This window comes from Ciconia boyciana, chromosome 11 (genome assembly GCF_034638445.1).
Source record: "Ciconia boyciana chromosome 11, ASM3463844v1, whole genome shotgun sequence".
NCBI classification, from domain to species: Eukaryota; Metazoa; Chordata; class Aves; order Ciconiiformes; family Ciconiidae; genus Ciconia; species Ciconia boyciana.
In genome coordinates, this window is record NC_132944.1 from 1,103,197 (window position 1) to 1,119,719 (window position 16,523).

The window sequence follows — 16,523 nt, forward strand, 5'->3', positions numbered from 1 at the left end:
ATAAGGTATACAGTACTATATAAGGTATACAGGAAAGGGAACAATTTCTCCTTCACTTTTGAAGGTGCACAGTTAAAACATTAAACCAGTCTGGATGAAGTATCATGTATCCAATTAACCGTTACATATGTCAGTGAATTAAGCAAAGCAAAACTATTACAGCCCAGGCACATATCACCTCAGTTGTGTAGTACACCCCACTTTAGCTAATGGGAAATGAAACAGCTCAAGATGTTATTTGAATGTTTCTTTCAAAGACAGCTTCCGAGTGTACCCAGGAATCCTCTACAGAGAATTCATGTCATGGCATAAAGTCAATACATGATCTTAAAGGCAAAAAACAGAAGCAAGAGCCACTGCCACCCTACAGAGAAATGAAGAGTCCTGTACAGATCATTGCCACTCTTCCTTGTAAGCTTTTTTTTTTCCCCTCTCCCTTAAAAACCCTATATAACCACATACATTACATTAACTGTGATGTATTGACACATGCTTTTAAACTTTAAGGACAGCCACAGTCTACTTGCATACTTTTACGTTATTACAGAAATAAATAATTCATAATATAATGCCCATGTTTTCTGAGGGATTTAAACACAAGTCTCCCACCACCAATACAACATAAGCACCTAATCAGAAAGGAGCTTTGGACAGCAGCCAGTTTCATAACTGAGCTAATAGTTATAAATCTAACTGACATCTCAAAAGCAACTCGAAAGTACTGAGCGCAGCAGATAACCCGTTTTCCAAGCTAACCTTCCATGCCACATTCCCCTACAAATCATCAGGAACGCCAATAACTGAATCACCAATCACTTTTGTGAGCTGGAGTGCACAAAGAGCTGATCCTACATATCTTCCCCGTAAATACAGAAATCCCAGCTCAGGCAGGTAGGCAGCCCTATAGTTTATACAATTAGTGCCATTGCAGACAAAGGCTCACAGGATGACTTACTAGTTGAACACAGCCTACAGAAACAACTCTTTATTACTTCATCTCCTAGAGGGGGAAAAAACAACAATAAAAATTATATGTATGCAATATGATGTAGTATTTCACTACATGAAAGTCAGTATCTTATTTCCCTGAACTAGGGAAAACTGTGTTATTTAACTGTAATGTTTAATAGAAGTTTGAAATCAATTCCCTTTTACAAAAGCAAAGGTGGGACTCAAGATAACCAGTAAGTTCACCTGGGGAGACAGTTTGTATTTATATTTAGTTCTCTCAAATGAAAATGATAGAAGAAATGCAGCACAAATTAACATAAAAGATATGAGATCAAGTCAGCACGCAAGCAGGTAAAAGGACAAACTCAGGGAAAAGTCAACAATTTATCAAGGACCTGACTAAAGAGAGGTTGGTGTGAAGCCCCAGTGCTAGGTCAGGACAGCTCCCCAGCTTCACAGGAGGACTTGAATTGCAAATACGGGGTATACACAGACACCCTTACAAAATGCTCTGAGGATGCCATCTGCCCTTACCAAAGGGATAAATCTGTGGAGGTTAAGGCTATGAAATTCTGCCACAATTGGGGATGAGGGGCAGGTAGGAGAACCTGGCCAGAAAGCTATGGAAGATCTGATGACTGTAGCAGAAAAGCCTGCATTTTCAACAAACTATATCACAAAGTTCTCACGCTCAGAGCCCATTTACCTATGTACAAACAGGGCCATGATACGAGGTGCTTCATAACATTAAACAAATTAAAGTATATCCAAATCTACAGCACCCAGCAGGACAGGAAACTTTGCTGTGTGCCTGCACAGCTCTCAGCATAAGATGGCCTTGTGCTATTAAGGTCTCCAGATGTAGACAAGAACAAAACAAGATTTATAGAGACTAGAATTGCTGTATTTTAAAAGGCTGCATGAAGTCACAGTTAAGAAGCAAGAGACGGAAAGCACTCCTGTTCTAGTCAGACATGCCACCATCAGTCCCCTGCCTTCCCCAAGAACAACCTCAGGTAACCCAAGGTAGAGTCCCTTTAGGTTGGAGGGTGGCAAGTCTTGTATGCAAGGCTCCTCTAGCTGTGCCTGGGAAAAGCAGGAAGTTGCATAAACAGCAAAGATAAACTCCTCTCCTCTGAGAGCATGTTTCATGCATCTGCTAAAGGTTTACAAGATCTAATGCAGACCAGATTCTTCCACAGCATCACAAGAAAGCTAGAGGACCAATGCTTTTTCCCTGTGTAGGCTAACTAGCAGAGTCCCCAAGCTGTTCCCAGAATTGTTTGCCTCCCAGGTTTTGACTTAATTACAATGGGACATGCACACACAAAGCAAGTCCTTCAGAACGTTAAAAGCAAAAAGGAGTGAATCATTGCTGATCCTGCCATTTCCATTTTTTTTTAATCTCTTTTACAAGCTTCTGAAGTGTTGCAGCCCTAAAAGAATGAAAAGAAGTTGTCTTCAAGCCTTTTTCCATCTGAAAGCAAAAAACATGTAATGCCCAAGTGTACACAGCACAACCCAGCAAGTAAAGCACTGCCTGTGACTGTGGCAACCTGGCTTCCATTTGTGGGTCAGGCACTGGCTTGCTGTATGAGGTTGGGCCAGTCCCTTCACCTCTCGATGCCATGTTCCCCACCCCACCTAGCAAATGGGTTTACTGACTTTTCTTTCCCTTTAGCACAACTCTATCGCTCTCACCTTCTTTTCAAGACTGCCTCTACTCTTGACTTTCACATAGCATCTCTGCCAGTCTATGCTGCTCAAGTGGCTTTAGTTATAGTGGTACATCAGTTCAGCTTGCACTATGTGCAAGTTCAGCTTGCACAAGTTTATAGCCATGAAAATCAAAGTAATTAACCTCTTTTGCTTACACTTGTTTAACATCATAAAAGCGGAATAAAGCTTTATTTACAAGACCAAAAGACACACAGGATGCAGGAAGTGAGGGCGTTCACAGGTTCAGCTGAATTTGTACCAGTCCATTTACAAGTGTTTACTTTCCCTTTGAAATAGCGTATGTTGATGTTACTTCAAATCCATTTCCAACTGAATGAGCTAAACCAAAGACCCAACGGATACAGTTTGCACTGGTCAAATAAAACCACATATATTCACCTCTTAGGCTGTATCAGACCTTTTGCAATCAAGGCAAGGCCTAAATCAGTTGAAAAGCAGCACAGGTTTGCCTGCATGGAAACAAGTCACCGAAATAACCAAGGGTACAAGCAGGCAAACAAGTTCCCATGGGACATACTACGTAGGGGACTGGCAGGGGATCAGCTATGCTCTCATGAGGAGAGCTAACCATGTGTCTACATATTCTGGCCAAGCCAGTGCCACTCTGTACACGGACTCTTCCTGAGGCAGCACTTTTCCCGTGTTCTAGACCTGGAGAAGATCTTGCACGAGAAAAACTTACGTGTCAGTTGACCTAAGAAAACGGCATTTCTTCTGACAAACCTTACCCCACTGTACAGGTTAGATGCGATCTGAAGTTTCCTTTAAAAAATTTTAAAAAGGCCAACAGCAGGGAACTGCACCAAAACAAAGCTGTGTGAACTAAAGCCCGCTATGTTATTTTCGTGGTGGTCTGCATTAAGGACGTCATTAACACCAACGCAAGGCTTCTCCGTCCACACAAAAGCTGGCAGGTGACAGCCGCCAAAGAGGCATCCTGGCCCCCATCAATCAGGCATCCCTGATCCCCAGCCTCTGCCCTTGCCATGCACGCCTGCTCGGGTCCCTCTCCGAGGAGGAGCGCGGTGACAGCAGCGAGCAGCCCCAGGCCGGGAGGCAGAGCTGCACTGGTTCACTGGGGGCAGCCAAGAGGCTCCTCTCCTTGCTGCAGCCCTGAGGCCGACCTGCTACCAGAGCCTGAGGCAAAACGAGACGGGAAGAGGAAAAAAAAGCATTTACCCGCTTCCCTCCCCCATCCCTCTGGCGCAGGAGAGGGATTAGGGCAGAAAAGCCTTTTTTTTTTTATTTCCTTTTCTTCTTTCCTGGTCTGAAAGGTAAAGGCAAACGTCCCTGAGAGCTGTCATTTTGGAGAAGGAAGGGTTTAACCGCACGGCCTGGAGCAAGACTGAGGCCTGGTCGCCCCGCTCCAAACTCTGTCGAGGGCTTGACCCTCCGACCGCCCCACAGCAGCCCCGGGGCGCCTCAGCCCACCACCCCCGGGCTCCAAAGACGGCCACCTGTCCCGCCCCCGCCTTCCCCAAACCGCCTTCGCCCCCCACACCCGCAGCGGCCGCGCTCGGGCCCGGGCCGCCCCGCAGGGCAGGCACCTGCCGCCGGGACCCCCGCCGCCGCCTCACCTCCTTCAGCTGCTCCATCTCGGTGCGGATGGTCTCGTACTCCAGCTCCAGCTCCTCGTACTGCTGCTTCAGCTGCTGCTTCTCCTCCAGCACGGCCAGCCCGTACTCCGCCGCCTGGATCTTCTCCCGGGTGGTCTCGCCCAGCTCCTGGAAGAGCCGCTTGATCTCGCTCCGCAGCCACTCGGGCTCCGACTCCATCACCAGCCTGGCGTACTCCTCCTCCTCCATAGCCAGCGACATGTCGGCGGCGGCGGGGGCGGCCGCCGGCTCCCAGCCGGCGAGGCGGGCGGACGAAAAGGCGAACTCGCAGCCCGTCTGCCGCTCCTAACAGCGCCGCGACCCGCGGGCGGCCATGGCAGAGCCCGCTCGGGCTGCCATCAACGGGCGAGGCGCCCGCTGCGCTGCGCCGCGGATCCCCTCACGCCGCGCCGCCGCCGCTGCGAAACTCGCCCCGAGCGCCGACCGCAGTGAAATCATTCAAAAGGAACGGCCGGCCCGGCGCCCCGCGGCACGCTGGGGCCGGTAGTCCGCGCCCGCCGCCGCCCCGCGGGGCGCGCCGCCCGCCGGACTACAACTCCCAGCATGCACCGCGAGGGGCGGTGGCGGCGGCGAGGGAGGAGAGCGGCCCCTGCCGGGCGGCGGCGGCCGTGCCCGCGGAGCGGCGCTGGGGCAGCGCTGCGGAGGGGCGGCGGCGGCGGCGGCAGCGGCAGGAGCACGTCCGTTGCGAAGGGCTGGATATAATCTTTAACGGCCTCATCTGTCAGCCACGGTGTCAAAAATTTGCCCTAATGCAGCCCAAGCGAGAGTGCAGCAGAAAATGCAGCGCCACGCACGCATCTCTGGCGGCTAGCTCCTTGCTAACAAGCACTTTCAGGACGGTTGGAAGTGAGGAGGCGTCGGAAGCGGTTGAGTATAAAAAGGTGATTACTGTGCAAGGGGGATCTAACAGCAGCCGCGCGTGGGGACAAAATTACGGGTATGGTTGGATGGTTCCCATTTGCAGGAATGGAGGGTATCATAGGCCACACCAGCATGGAAAGAACAAAAGGGTAACGTGAGAAGTACTGGTGGCAGCCCCCAAGTCCGCACACAAGAGCTGCGAGTACCTCATTTGTTCCCGGTGTTTCACATCGCCAGTGCAGTTCCTGCTTCAAGTTCTCCATCCACCGACAGGGAACAAAGCCCGTGTTCCCTAGCGTCACCCTGAGGATAAGCGCCTCCGCGGGACCAGGCGCTCCCGTACCGCCGGACTGCCCGATGGAAGGACGGAAATGTCGCAACAAGTTCAGCTGACATAAATAGTTCTGAGACAGTAATACTTGGGCAACTTTACCACGCTGCTTGAAAAAGGAGTTGCCAGTCTGGTAGGAAAATGTGATCAGCTGTTGCTACAGGTTACACCATTGGGCAAGTATGGTGGCAGAGGCACAGAAATTGGGATACTCATTTCTCCACCGCGGGTAGAATGAATTTCTAAAACGTAATGAAGGCTGAACAGAGCCAAACGCCTCTCTTAGTTGGACCATTGTAATTCCTAAGCAGCTGCATAAAGGTGGTGTGAATGTGCCCCTGCTTTACCCCCGGGCGGGGGAGATGACTGCTTCACCCCCCATCAGCAGGACAGCTCGCCTGGCTCCTTTAGTGCAGCAAATGCAGCTCAGAGTGTCAAAATTTCCAGTTCCAGTGTCAAAAAAAACTGGTAATGAACTGGTAAGCAAATGCCAAACATAATAAAAACAATGACTTGCTTGAGCACTCCACAGGGTCTAGAACATAAAGCAATGTATTTGCTTGCAGCTGCAGGGGTTTTTCAAGCTACTTTCAACTTCTGCCTGTGTTCGTCACGCTCTGTCCTGGTACGTATAAACCCTTATCCCTTTAATAAACTGTATAATGGCTGAATAGTGCCTTTTAGTCATGAAACTGCCTTGGCCAATTTTTCTTCAGGGCCCTGACACCGCCTGGAGCTCCCCGTGCTTCACGTGCAGGGATGTATTTGTTTTGTGAGCACCAATGCGACACTCAAGTCACCTGGATCTAAGAAGCAGCAAGCCAATGTACTCAGCCTACAGTGTGTATGTGAAATTCCTTTAGCTTTTTATTTTCAGAATTCCTCAGGGAAGTTTTTTGTTAGTAGCAAATAAATATCTGGTTGGCCTAAGCCAGAAAATACTCGCATGCCCTCTATTTAATCAGTATGTCAGCATCGGTACAGTGTCAGGTTTTTACGTTCCTCTGAAGCCATGTTGGCTGCATGTGCCAAAGCTCATTTAAAATCCGCATCTGTTACTTTTAGGCACTACCTGGGGCTGCCTGTGATCTTACATCATTTTCAGCTGGTGCAAAATGCACCATTGCCCTCAGTAGATTTGGACCATACAGCTGCAGGACTGTAAAAGCTCCAGGCAACCCCATTTCATGTGAAACTATTGAAATATGCTTCTCCTCTGTTACGTCCTAAGGGAACTGGTAGGCTGGCAGCAGCTAAGGACACAGAGGAGAGCATCTCTGCTTTACACTGGCCCGGCCATGGACTGATGGAGAAGAGGGACGGCTGGCAGGCACAAGTGCCGCATTGGCTTTCCCTTCTTGTTTCTAACTTCTACCTGAAACCTGAGACTTCAGCTGTTTTGTTTTTTTTCCAGGAATGTGGTGCATTGGCAAATTCTAGTATTACACCACAAAGGGATCCATTAAAATCCAGGTAGTTACTTCATCACGAATTGTGCAGATTTGGATTTGGAGAGGTGCTTCTGACAGGTGTCCTCAATGGGAGAAGGTGCATCTGATGAAGAACAGAGTAAAGAGATAGGCAGAGTGTCACTGAGGGTCACCTAAAGTCAGTAATACTTCCTCAGAGTTACTTTTAATCCCTCAACTCAGGTGTCCCTGGGAGTCAACGTGCCATAGCCAACGCTCTAAGAAGGCAGAAAAATATATCATAAATGAGATGTAAATTAACAAAATCCTCTTATTCCAACTCAAACCATACTACAGCTCTGTGGTGGGAATCTTGCACCCGCTCAGAATAGCTTGAAACCCACCAGTGGGGTGAGTGACGCGGAGGCAGCCCCAGGCCTGGCAGGGGACCTTCGTTGGACCTCACCCTGCCTCAGGCACACTCAGTTGAGGTGGCAGAGCCGTCTCCTGCTGCTGGTCTGCTCAGGCTCTGGTGGCCTTCAAAACAGCAGCTCCCCCATGGATTTATTGAGAAATGTCCACATTAAAATGGCAGTTGCTGCAACTCACCATTTCCAGCTGAAATTAATGTGAAAACAAAAGTTTAATGCTATTTCCATAAAGCTGAATTCTCATGTAAAGGCGTCTTCACTCTCTTGCACTGGACTTATGCTGCTGTACCACCACGACCATCACTGTGCGACCTAGAACATTTTTAGGGAACTTAAACATCCTGTTTCTTTTTTAAACCCAAGTGAGGAAAATAAAAACATTGCCTCTCAGATTCTCCTCCACACTATGTTTTTAAGGAGTGGGATTTCTTCTCCAATCTGTTGCCTTTTATGTTTTTCTTTTGTCTGCCCCTGCTAGGTAGCATTGCTAATCCCACCCATTCACAACTGATTCATCAGTAAGATATTTTTAATAATAAATACTGGCTTGTTTTCTTTCGCCTCATATTTTCTAAGCCTTCATTGTGCTTAGGTTTTTCTCTGCAACTCTGGACTTGAACAAATTAGCTACCCTTCAGTGCTCCTCCCTTTCTGAAACTGAAATCTGCACGTAATTACTTGCTCTCAGGACACGGAGCTTCAGTTCACATCCTGAATATTGCTGGGCTTACAAGTAAATTGTGAGACCTGACCAGTTTTGGGGATTAATAGAGATGAGCTGATCAACTCGTCATAGCACAAGTGACTTCACTGGGTAATTATTTGTTTTCTAGGTCATTCTTAAAACTAAGATCTGTTGCTAGGTTTCACACTTTGTTATTTTGATAAACTGCCCAAGATGCAAAGGCAAATATCCAGCAGCAATTATAAATAGCAATAGCTATTTCAGAAGCATTTCTGCACAGTTTTAGAAAACTGGAGTGGCCTGTCAAAGCTAAGGTTCCCATCATCATTCAAAGTAATGCAGCATAATAAAAGCTTGTAATGAGTGCATGAGTGCAGTCTGGCCCATGCCCATTGCCTCCTCCTGGGCACAGCCAGAGGCCACTGCCCATTTTGGGCACTGTTCACTGCCCCCAAACTCCATTAATGCAAAGGCTTAGCTGTTACCCCACTGATTCAAGGTGTCACCGCCAAGTGCATTTACAGTGCTATAAGCCTTACACAATAGGTAGAGAAGGCAGACTGTCGGTCTTTTTTTCCTGCGGAGGTTTTAAAGCTAACCACTGAGCACAAGGTAGTAGAATCACACAGGAACCATCTTGAATACTAAAATAAAGTTGGATAGTGTTTCTTCTTGTGGGAGTTAACCCACAGAAAAATTTTTCCCCAGTGGAAAAATCACAGCAAAGACAAAGCCCTGCAATGCTAGTTTTATTTAACCTGAGTCCAAACCCCAAAGCACGTAGGCACTCTAACCCAATGCTGCAAAATGTTCAGGTATCTGCAGGCATGATCAGCTTCGAGCAAGCTGAATTTTCTGATAGTCCCTGCTGAATGAATGTGGAAAGCCAACCTAACCTGTGCCTAAAATTGGGATGTCTGCCGACATGAGAATCCTTAAAAACACCTTTCTTTCTATATCTTACTTTGGATTAGTTCAAGTGTACCAAAATAAGGTGGTACAGCACATCATTATTTCACTCTCCTTTTATCCACTGCATTTGTGTACAGCACAGCTATAGCAAACATCAGAACAAACAAATCTTTAAACTGGCCCTGAAATAGCTGTAAGAAATACTGACAAGCAGCCCCCAATTCCTTCTCTTGTTCTCTATATAAGAAAAAAAAATACTACGTTAGGGGTAAGAACACTTTGGGACTGGCTAGATGTTTGGGTGAGGTATGGTAATGACTGTTCTTAAATGAAACATGCTTCAAAATAAGAACCTGAAAGGCTCAGGTCGCTTGAAAACATTTATTTTCAAGAGTTTGGTGAGTTCCTGGCAGAAAGCTGCTGGAGGTTACATCTGCATGCAAGAATTGAGCAGAAGAATTAAGAGATGTTTGTCATGCAATCGAATTCTTAAGATGTCTAAGCATCAGGAGAAAGAGGCAACTTAACTTTGGACGTTTGATGGAATGCCTGGGCTGGATTTGGGACTGTACAACAACAGTGGGGATTGCTCCTTGACCTGAGCAGTTGGATATCCAGCCTGATAAGCGCTTGACCCACTGCCAGGAGCTGCAAAGGAGGAATGGCTGGAGGGTCCAAATAACGGCATGTCTGGCACACCATCTGCTAGGCGTAGCAGGGAGCAGATGCTCAGGATACGTCCTTACTCTGCCAGGAGGGAACAAGCCAGAGAGTAAGGGAGGATTTTTTCCCCCCTCAAGCATCTCCATGTTTTCTCCTCCTTCCCCTTGCACTGCAAGCCTGACACCTCCCTCAGAGCCACCTACAGCTTCTCTAGACCATGCTGTGCCCTCTTGCTTTTCAGCATTTTTCTTCCGTGGTCTCATTCTCCTGAGGAAGCCTCTCCTGTAGGTCTGCAGAAGGGGCCAGGTCATCCCAAGTGCCTGACCCCTTCTCAACTGAACTGCAGTAAAGGGCCATGTTTATGCTTCATGGTGCTGAAAAATGTTCCCTTTTAAATCATCTTTGCAAATCTGATTGATGAGCAGTAAATGAGCTGCCATTACTCAAGCTTTTTTGATGAGGTAAGCACACCCTTATTTGGATTTAAACCAAGCCTGCTTCATTTTAGATAAATCATTTAGGCACATGTTTAAACTGAAGCAAAACAGGAGCCCGCACAGCAGGGTGTACCAGTATAACCAAGCGGATCATTGCAATGCTATTTCTCTCTCTCTTTTTTTTCCCCACCATCTTAATTTTCCTATTATAACTCAAAAGGGTCCCAGGTGCTAAGGTCACCTACAGGGGAGTAATATAGTCATGCAGACACACAGAAATGCAGCGTGTACTTTGGCAGGGACATATTTTGCTTTTCTCTGTACCAGTAAGAAACATTTCTACTTACTTCCACCAGTGTGAGAAGAGAAGTTTCTATATTTTCCCTCTTCTCATAAGCTCTGAAGTGAGACAGGCACAGCCAGGGTCTGCTTTTGGCAGCACTGTTACACGCAGCAGGAATTTCACTGAAGTCAGTTGAATTACTCCACATTGATGTGACATGGGTAAAATCAGTGGGTCAGAGTTTTGGCCCCAGAGAGGATGCTCTTATAACACCAATGGGACACAGCAGCTTTGGTGCCTTTGAAGAGCGTCTCTGCAACCCCCTGCAATGTGCCAGAGTCCCAGGATGCTGCTGGCACCTCCTCCTCCATCATTTTCACTGAAGAGCTGATCTGGGAGAAACAGTGAGGCAGCATTTCTGCAGTTGGATGATTTCCTCACTGCTAGAACATCTTCCTGGCAATGCCAGTTTTCCTAATATAAAGCAAGCCTCTGGGAAGTGCATCAGATCTGCTTTCGATTCAAGACAAGGCTCATGTAAAAGTAACTTTCAAAAGTTTCTCTCTACTTCCAAGCAAGCACAATTCTGTGGCACTTCATGTCTGGACCAGAATATATCTATTTTGAATGACTTAATGTCGCTCAATAGATGATGCATAAGTTTAAAACAGCATTTTCCCCACATCAGGGAAGCCAAACAGTAAATTACATTTCTTGCTCATGCATTCACATGTCCATTGTGCTGCTAAGTAGCTCAACAAGGAGAGAAATGGCTCTTAGTCCTTCTCTATTCATTTTGCCCTGTTCTAAGCATAGTATTCCTCAGTGCCGATTTTCTAGATTAGATTAAGGAAAAACTTAAAAAAAACCCTCCAAAACCCAACTATGGCATTAATTTCATTAATTTAAAAGCTAATCAACTAAATAATTCACAGTAGGTCTGAGCTCATTGTTATTTTCCTCTGTAACATAAATATAAGGGCCCTTAACAACAAGAGCATCGGGTTTAAATAAAGAAAAATCAGAAGACTGGTGAAGCTGTGGAGGCTGGTAGCAAAGTTACTGCATTTTGGAAAGAGGTAGAAGCACACAGAGAGGTTACAGTGTGCAGGGACAAAGCTGCGAGCCAGCCAGCTCACTGACAGCAATATTGTAAAGGAAACAGGGTATGATCCAGAACCCAGCTGAATTAGCCTGTGCTCTTAGCACTAAACTAATGAGTTATGGAACAGAAAGGTATTGGTTTTTGGAGAGTGTTATTTCCACTTACGCGTTTTGGGAATTCACAGATTTCACTGACATCTGCTATAATTCCTGTATTAATTACTAATAAATTGAGTTCCTATTAAATTCCTATTATTCCTAATTAAAATGTTTTATGAAAGCTAAATGTATCATTGTGGTCAACGTCAGCAGCTGGTAACTGAGGCAGAGCTCAACTTTAGCACTCGGAAATATTACTGTGTGGATTTAAGATTGTAACAGTAGGTTCCTATTTTACACATCTGGTTAGAAAGAATAGACTTATACCTTAGTCTTTGTCCTTTGATGTCTATCCCTCTGGTCTGGCCTTCAGATAATGCTGCCTTTCGAGAACTGATTAAAAACACCCATATCAAAAAATATCAAACACCATATAAAAAAAAAAAAAACACTAAAACCCCAAATCCAAAAGTAGGCAACCCCAGGCAACTAAAAATACATCAAACCTATAAAAAGGGGTAACTCTAATGTGTCGATATGGGCAGCATTTTCAATGGATGTTATAAAATCCACAACTGAAATATAATAAAACACCTCACTGCTCAGTTCAGAGTCCCCATGGGAAGCTTCAGGAAAACAGGGGAACAGAGTGCCAAGTTAATTGCACCTTGTTAAATGTAACCATTTAAACAACTAGACCTTAATGGGATACTTTCTGTAGCTACTGCAGTTTTATATGTCTGAATTATTTTCCAAAGTGGCTTTTGTGTATCTGCAAAGCAGACGCAGGGGTGTATTGGTGCAGGGTGTACACTCACAGGCTGTGTAGCAGGCATCTATTCACACTAGTTATAGCCAAATATAGCTCTACTGTCTTCACTGGAGATACTACTACTGGTGCACAGCAAGAGTCAGCTCCCTTCTACAGAGAGGCTTGCTTAAAAAGCAAGAATGAGCCTTACACTGGTAAAAAAACAGAGGTGCAGTACTTCAGAAGCACATGCTTGTACCCAGCAGTCAAATTCTTTGCTGCTTATACACATAATTAATTCCATAGAAAGATAAAAGCAGACATGCTACAGCTTTTCCTAAGCAATGTCTGTGGGACTAGGTGCCTCTAGCCATAGTGTCAGCCCACCAGACTGGCCACTAGGACTGTGCAAGGGAAGAGGTGCGCTTCCTTGTTAGTACATGCCCCATTTCCTTTGGTAGCTGACTAGGGCTCCCCATTTGATGGTGGGCTGTCAATAACACATAAAAAGAGAAAACTGTTGGCAAAAACATGAACAAAAATAGAACTAGACTTTTGCTTTCTTCTGTCAAGAAGGACTATAGGCTAGCCAAAGCGTAAGCTACATCTTTCATCGCCACATCTGGAAAAAGACTTGTAGTTGGAGGGGAAGAGCTGGAAGCCAGACATAGCCTGATGTGAAACCACATCCAAAGAACCGCAATCCTCTATCACCCTCTCATGAAGAAATTCACACTACTATACAGGTAACATCATTCAACATGTAGCACAAATAAAAGAAATGTTAATGGTCCTATTCTTGACTGGAATACCTGCAATTCTTATAGGTGGTAATGATTGCAAATTATATGATAATTATAGCCCATCATTACAATGAGAGGGTCCACTGACAAAGTGCTACCATAAATGAAAACCCACATCACATATGATGCCAAGAACATAACCAGCATTCTCCTGTTTCCATCTAAGCATACCTTCCATGCAGATATCCCATATATATCCCAGGTATACGAAGATATATTGCAGATGACACCAAGCTGAGTGGTGCAGATGACACGCCAGAAGGACGGGATGTCATCCAGAGGGATCTGGACAAGCTGGAGAAGTGGGCCTGTGTGAACCTCAATGAGGTTCAACAAGGCCAAGTGCAGGGTCGTACACCTGGGTTGGGGCAATCCTCGGTTTCAATACAGGCTGGGGGATGATGTGATCGAGAGCAGCCCTGCGGAAAAGGACTTGGGGGTACTGGTGGACGAAAAGCTGGACATGAGCCAGCAATGTGCGCTTGCAGCCCAGAAGGCCAACTGTATCCTGGGCTGCATCCAAAGCAGCGTGGCCAGCAGTTCGAGGGAGGTGATCCTGCCCCTCTGCTCTGCTCTGCTCTGGTGAGACCTCACCTGGAGTACTGCCTCCAGCTCCGGAGCCCTCAGCACAAGAAGGACATACAGCTGTTGGAGCGGGTCCAGAGGAGGGCCATGAAAATGATCCGAGGGCTGGAGCACCTCTCCTACAAGGACAGGCTGAGAGAGTTGGGGTTGTTCAGCCTGGAGAAAGCTGTGGGGAGACCTTCTTGCAGCCTTTCGATACTTGAAGGGGGCTTACAAGAAAGATGGGGACAGAGATTTTAGTAGGGCCTGTTGTGACAGGACAAGGAGCAAAGGTTTTTAACTAAGGGAGAGCAGATTTAGACCGGATTTTAGAAAGAAATTTTTTACAATGAGGGTGGTGAGGCACTGGCCCAGGTTGCCCAGAGAGGAAGTGGAGGCCCCATCCCTGGAAACATTCAAGGTCAGGTTGGACGTGGGTCTGAGCAACATGATCTAGTTGAAGATGTCCCTGCTCTTGTTAAGGGGGTTGGACTAGATGACCTGTAAAGGTCCCTTCCAATCCAAAACATTCTATGATTCTATGATTCAGATCTGCCATACCTGAAAAAGATGCTCCAAATACTTGTCACTTCACTGAAACTATTTTTTACATCATTGTGGCTATTAGTTTTTAAGAGTACAGAATCTATCAGTATTTCACCCGTATGTTTTGCTCTTGCAGCCTCTGTTTCTTTCCTATCTTCCTGAGCTCTTCTTGTTTTCTTGTCTTCCCCTGCTCAGCTCAGTGCAAGGGACCAGGCTTTGGTCACCTGGAAAGCTCCTCTTTGTCCCAAATGTGCATGGTCCCTGGCACAGTGCAGTGCCACTCACAACAGTTCTAAATCCATCAGCCTTGTCTCTACCTGCCAGCACTGAATATTAAACTCCTACTGCTGTAGACCTGCAGATGGGCAAGTAATGTCACATTGCTTCCTGAAGACATTCTTATGGAGAGAAGTGTAAACCAAATGTTTTACTTGGCCAGCTGATTATGTACTGCTATGTAACATCTTTAAAATGGCAATTTATTCTAAGTCTAGAATCATAGAATAATTTAGGTTGGAGAAGACCCTTAAGATCATTGAGTCCAACTGTATACCTAACACTGCCAAATCCACCACTGAACCATGTCCCTAAGCACCACATCTACACGTCTTTTAAATACCTCCAGGGATGGTGACTCAACCACTTCCCTGGGCAGCCTGTTCCAGTGCTTGACAGTATAGTTCAGTGCAAAGAAATAAACATTAAGAAAAAATAAATAAGTTAACTGGAATCATCAAGTTGGGCTTTGAACATGTATTTAGGAATAAGGAGATGTCAGAAATTAGGCCCAGGCTAAGACCAAAGAAAGCAGAGTTTTGACCAGAAGTATCTGTCTCAAACTGCAACACTGATTAGGCAAACCATAGGCCAATTTCTGCAAACAGTTCTGTATTTGAATAACTTCAAAGACCTCATTGACATGAGTAAAATTCCTTACCTAAGTGTCTGCATGATCACGCAGGAGCCAGCATGGCTGAAGAAGTGTTTTATTTTGCTCCTTAACTATTGCTAGTCCAGTGAGGAAGGGCATACTGTCTCCCAGTTCGATATAACCAGCTAAAAGCACATGAACTTAACATATGTCATGGCATTTAACTTAAAACTAAACCAGCCTAAAGGAAATTGTATAACTCAGTGTTGTGGTTTAGCCCCAGCTGGGAACTAAGCACCACGCAGCCGCTCGCTCACTCCCCCCCAGTGGGATGGGGGAGAGAATCAGAAGAGCAAAAGTAAGAAAACTCGACGGTTGAGATAAAGACAGTTTAATAGGGAAAGCAAAAGCTGCGCACGCAAGCAAAGCAAAGCAAGGAATTCATTCACCACTTCCCGTGGGCAGGCAGGGGTTCAGCCATCTCCAGGACAGCAGGGCTCCATCACGCGTAACGGTGACTTGGGAAGACAAACGCCATCACTCCGAACGTCCCCCCTTCCTTCTTCTTCCCCAGCTTTATATACTGAGCGTCACGTCATGTGGTATGGAATAGCCCTTTGGGCAGTTTGGATCAACTGTCCTGGCTGCGTCCCCTCCCAGCTTCTTCTGCACCTGGCAGAGCACGGGAAACTGAAAAGTCCTTGGCTAGTGCAGCAACAACTAAAACATCCCTGTGTTATCAACACTGTCCTCAGCACAAATCCCAAACATAGCCCCATACCAGCCACTGTAAAGAAAATTAACTCTATCTCAGCTGAAACCAGGACACTCAGTGTACCTTCTTTTATTACATTGCACACCCAAATGAAATGTCACTGCAGGACTGACTTTTTATTGTTTGGATGCTAACTGTTGCACTCTTCACAGCGTGTCCTGTACATTCTGTTTTCATAAAAGGTACCTGTACAGGGAAGGGGTTGTTCTTTAAGGGCATGAAAGAGTCCCTCTTTACCACATAGGAAATTTGGTTTTGAGAGTGCCTGGTAAGTACATTTTGCCTTTTGTGGAAAAGGTGAGTCAGACCCATGAAGTACAAACTGAAGGTAAAAAAGCCCTGAAAGCAAATGATCTGCTGAAAGGTATGCTTTGCATTTGTGTGACAGTCTTCAGATGAGGTTCACAAAACTACATAATGATTATTTGAATGTTTGATATAGATAACTACTATTTATACAGCCTGATATCTACATGGATAGCCATGTAACAACTATGAAGTATGACACCTTTCACATAGAAGTATATATTCATTTCTGGTAATGGCTCTGGATTCTGGGTGCTTCATATTTTGAATTTCCACTCCAGCTCTGGATGTTCAATAGTGCTAAAGCCCGTGGGAGCTGCAGATGTACAGTAAATCCAGCAAACGTAGGGACATGCACCCATAAGCTGGGTACGGAGAACACGCT

At 45.9% G+C, this 16,523-nt stretch overlaps 1 protein-coding gene across 3 annotated transcripts in view; it reads right to left on the minus strand.

The window, feature by feature from the left end:
- Positions 1 to 4,532, minus strand: part of BICD2 (BICD cargo adaptor 2) — a 97,028-nt gene extending 92,496 nt beyond the window's left edge. For all 3 annotated transcript variants that reach the window (XM_072875584.1, XM_072875583.1, XM_072875582.1), the window contains exon 1: positions 4,269 to 4,532. In XM_072875584.1, the coding sequence (XP_072731685.1) occupies positions 4,269 to 4,508 (240 nt within the window). In that variant the 5' untranslated portion in view covers positions 4,509 to 4,532. The remainder of the gene's footprint in view (positions 1 to 4,268) is intronic.
- Between the last annotated feature and the right edge of the window lie 11,991 nt (positions 4,533 to 16,523).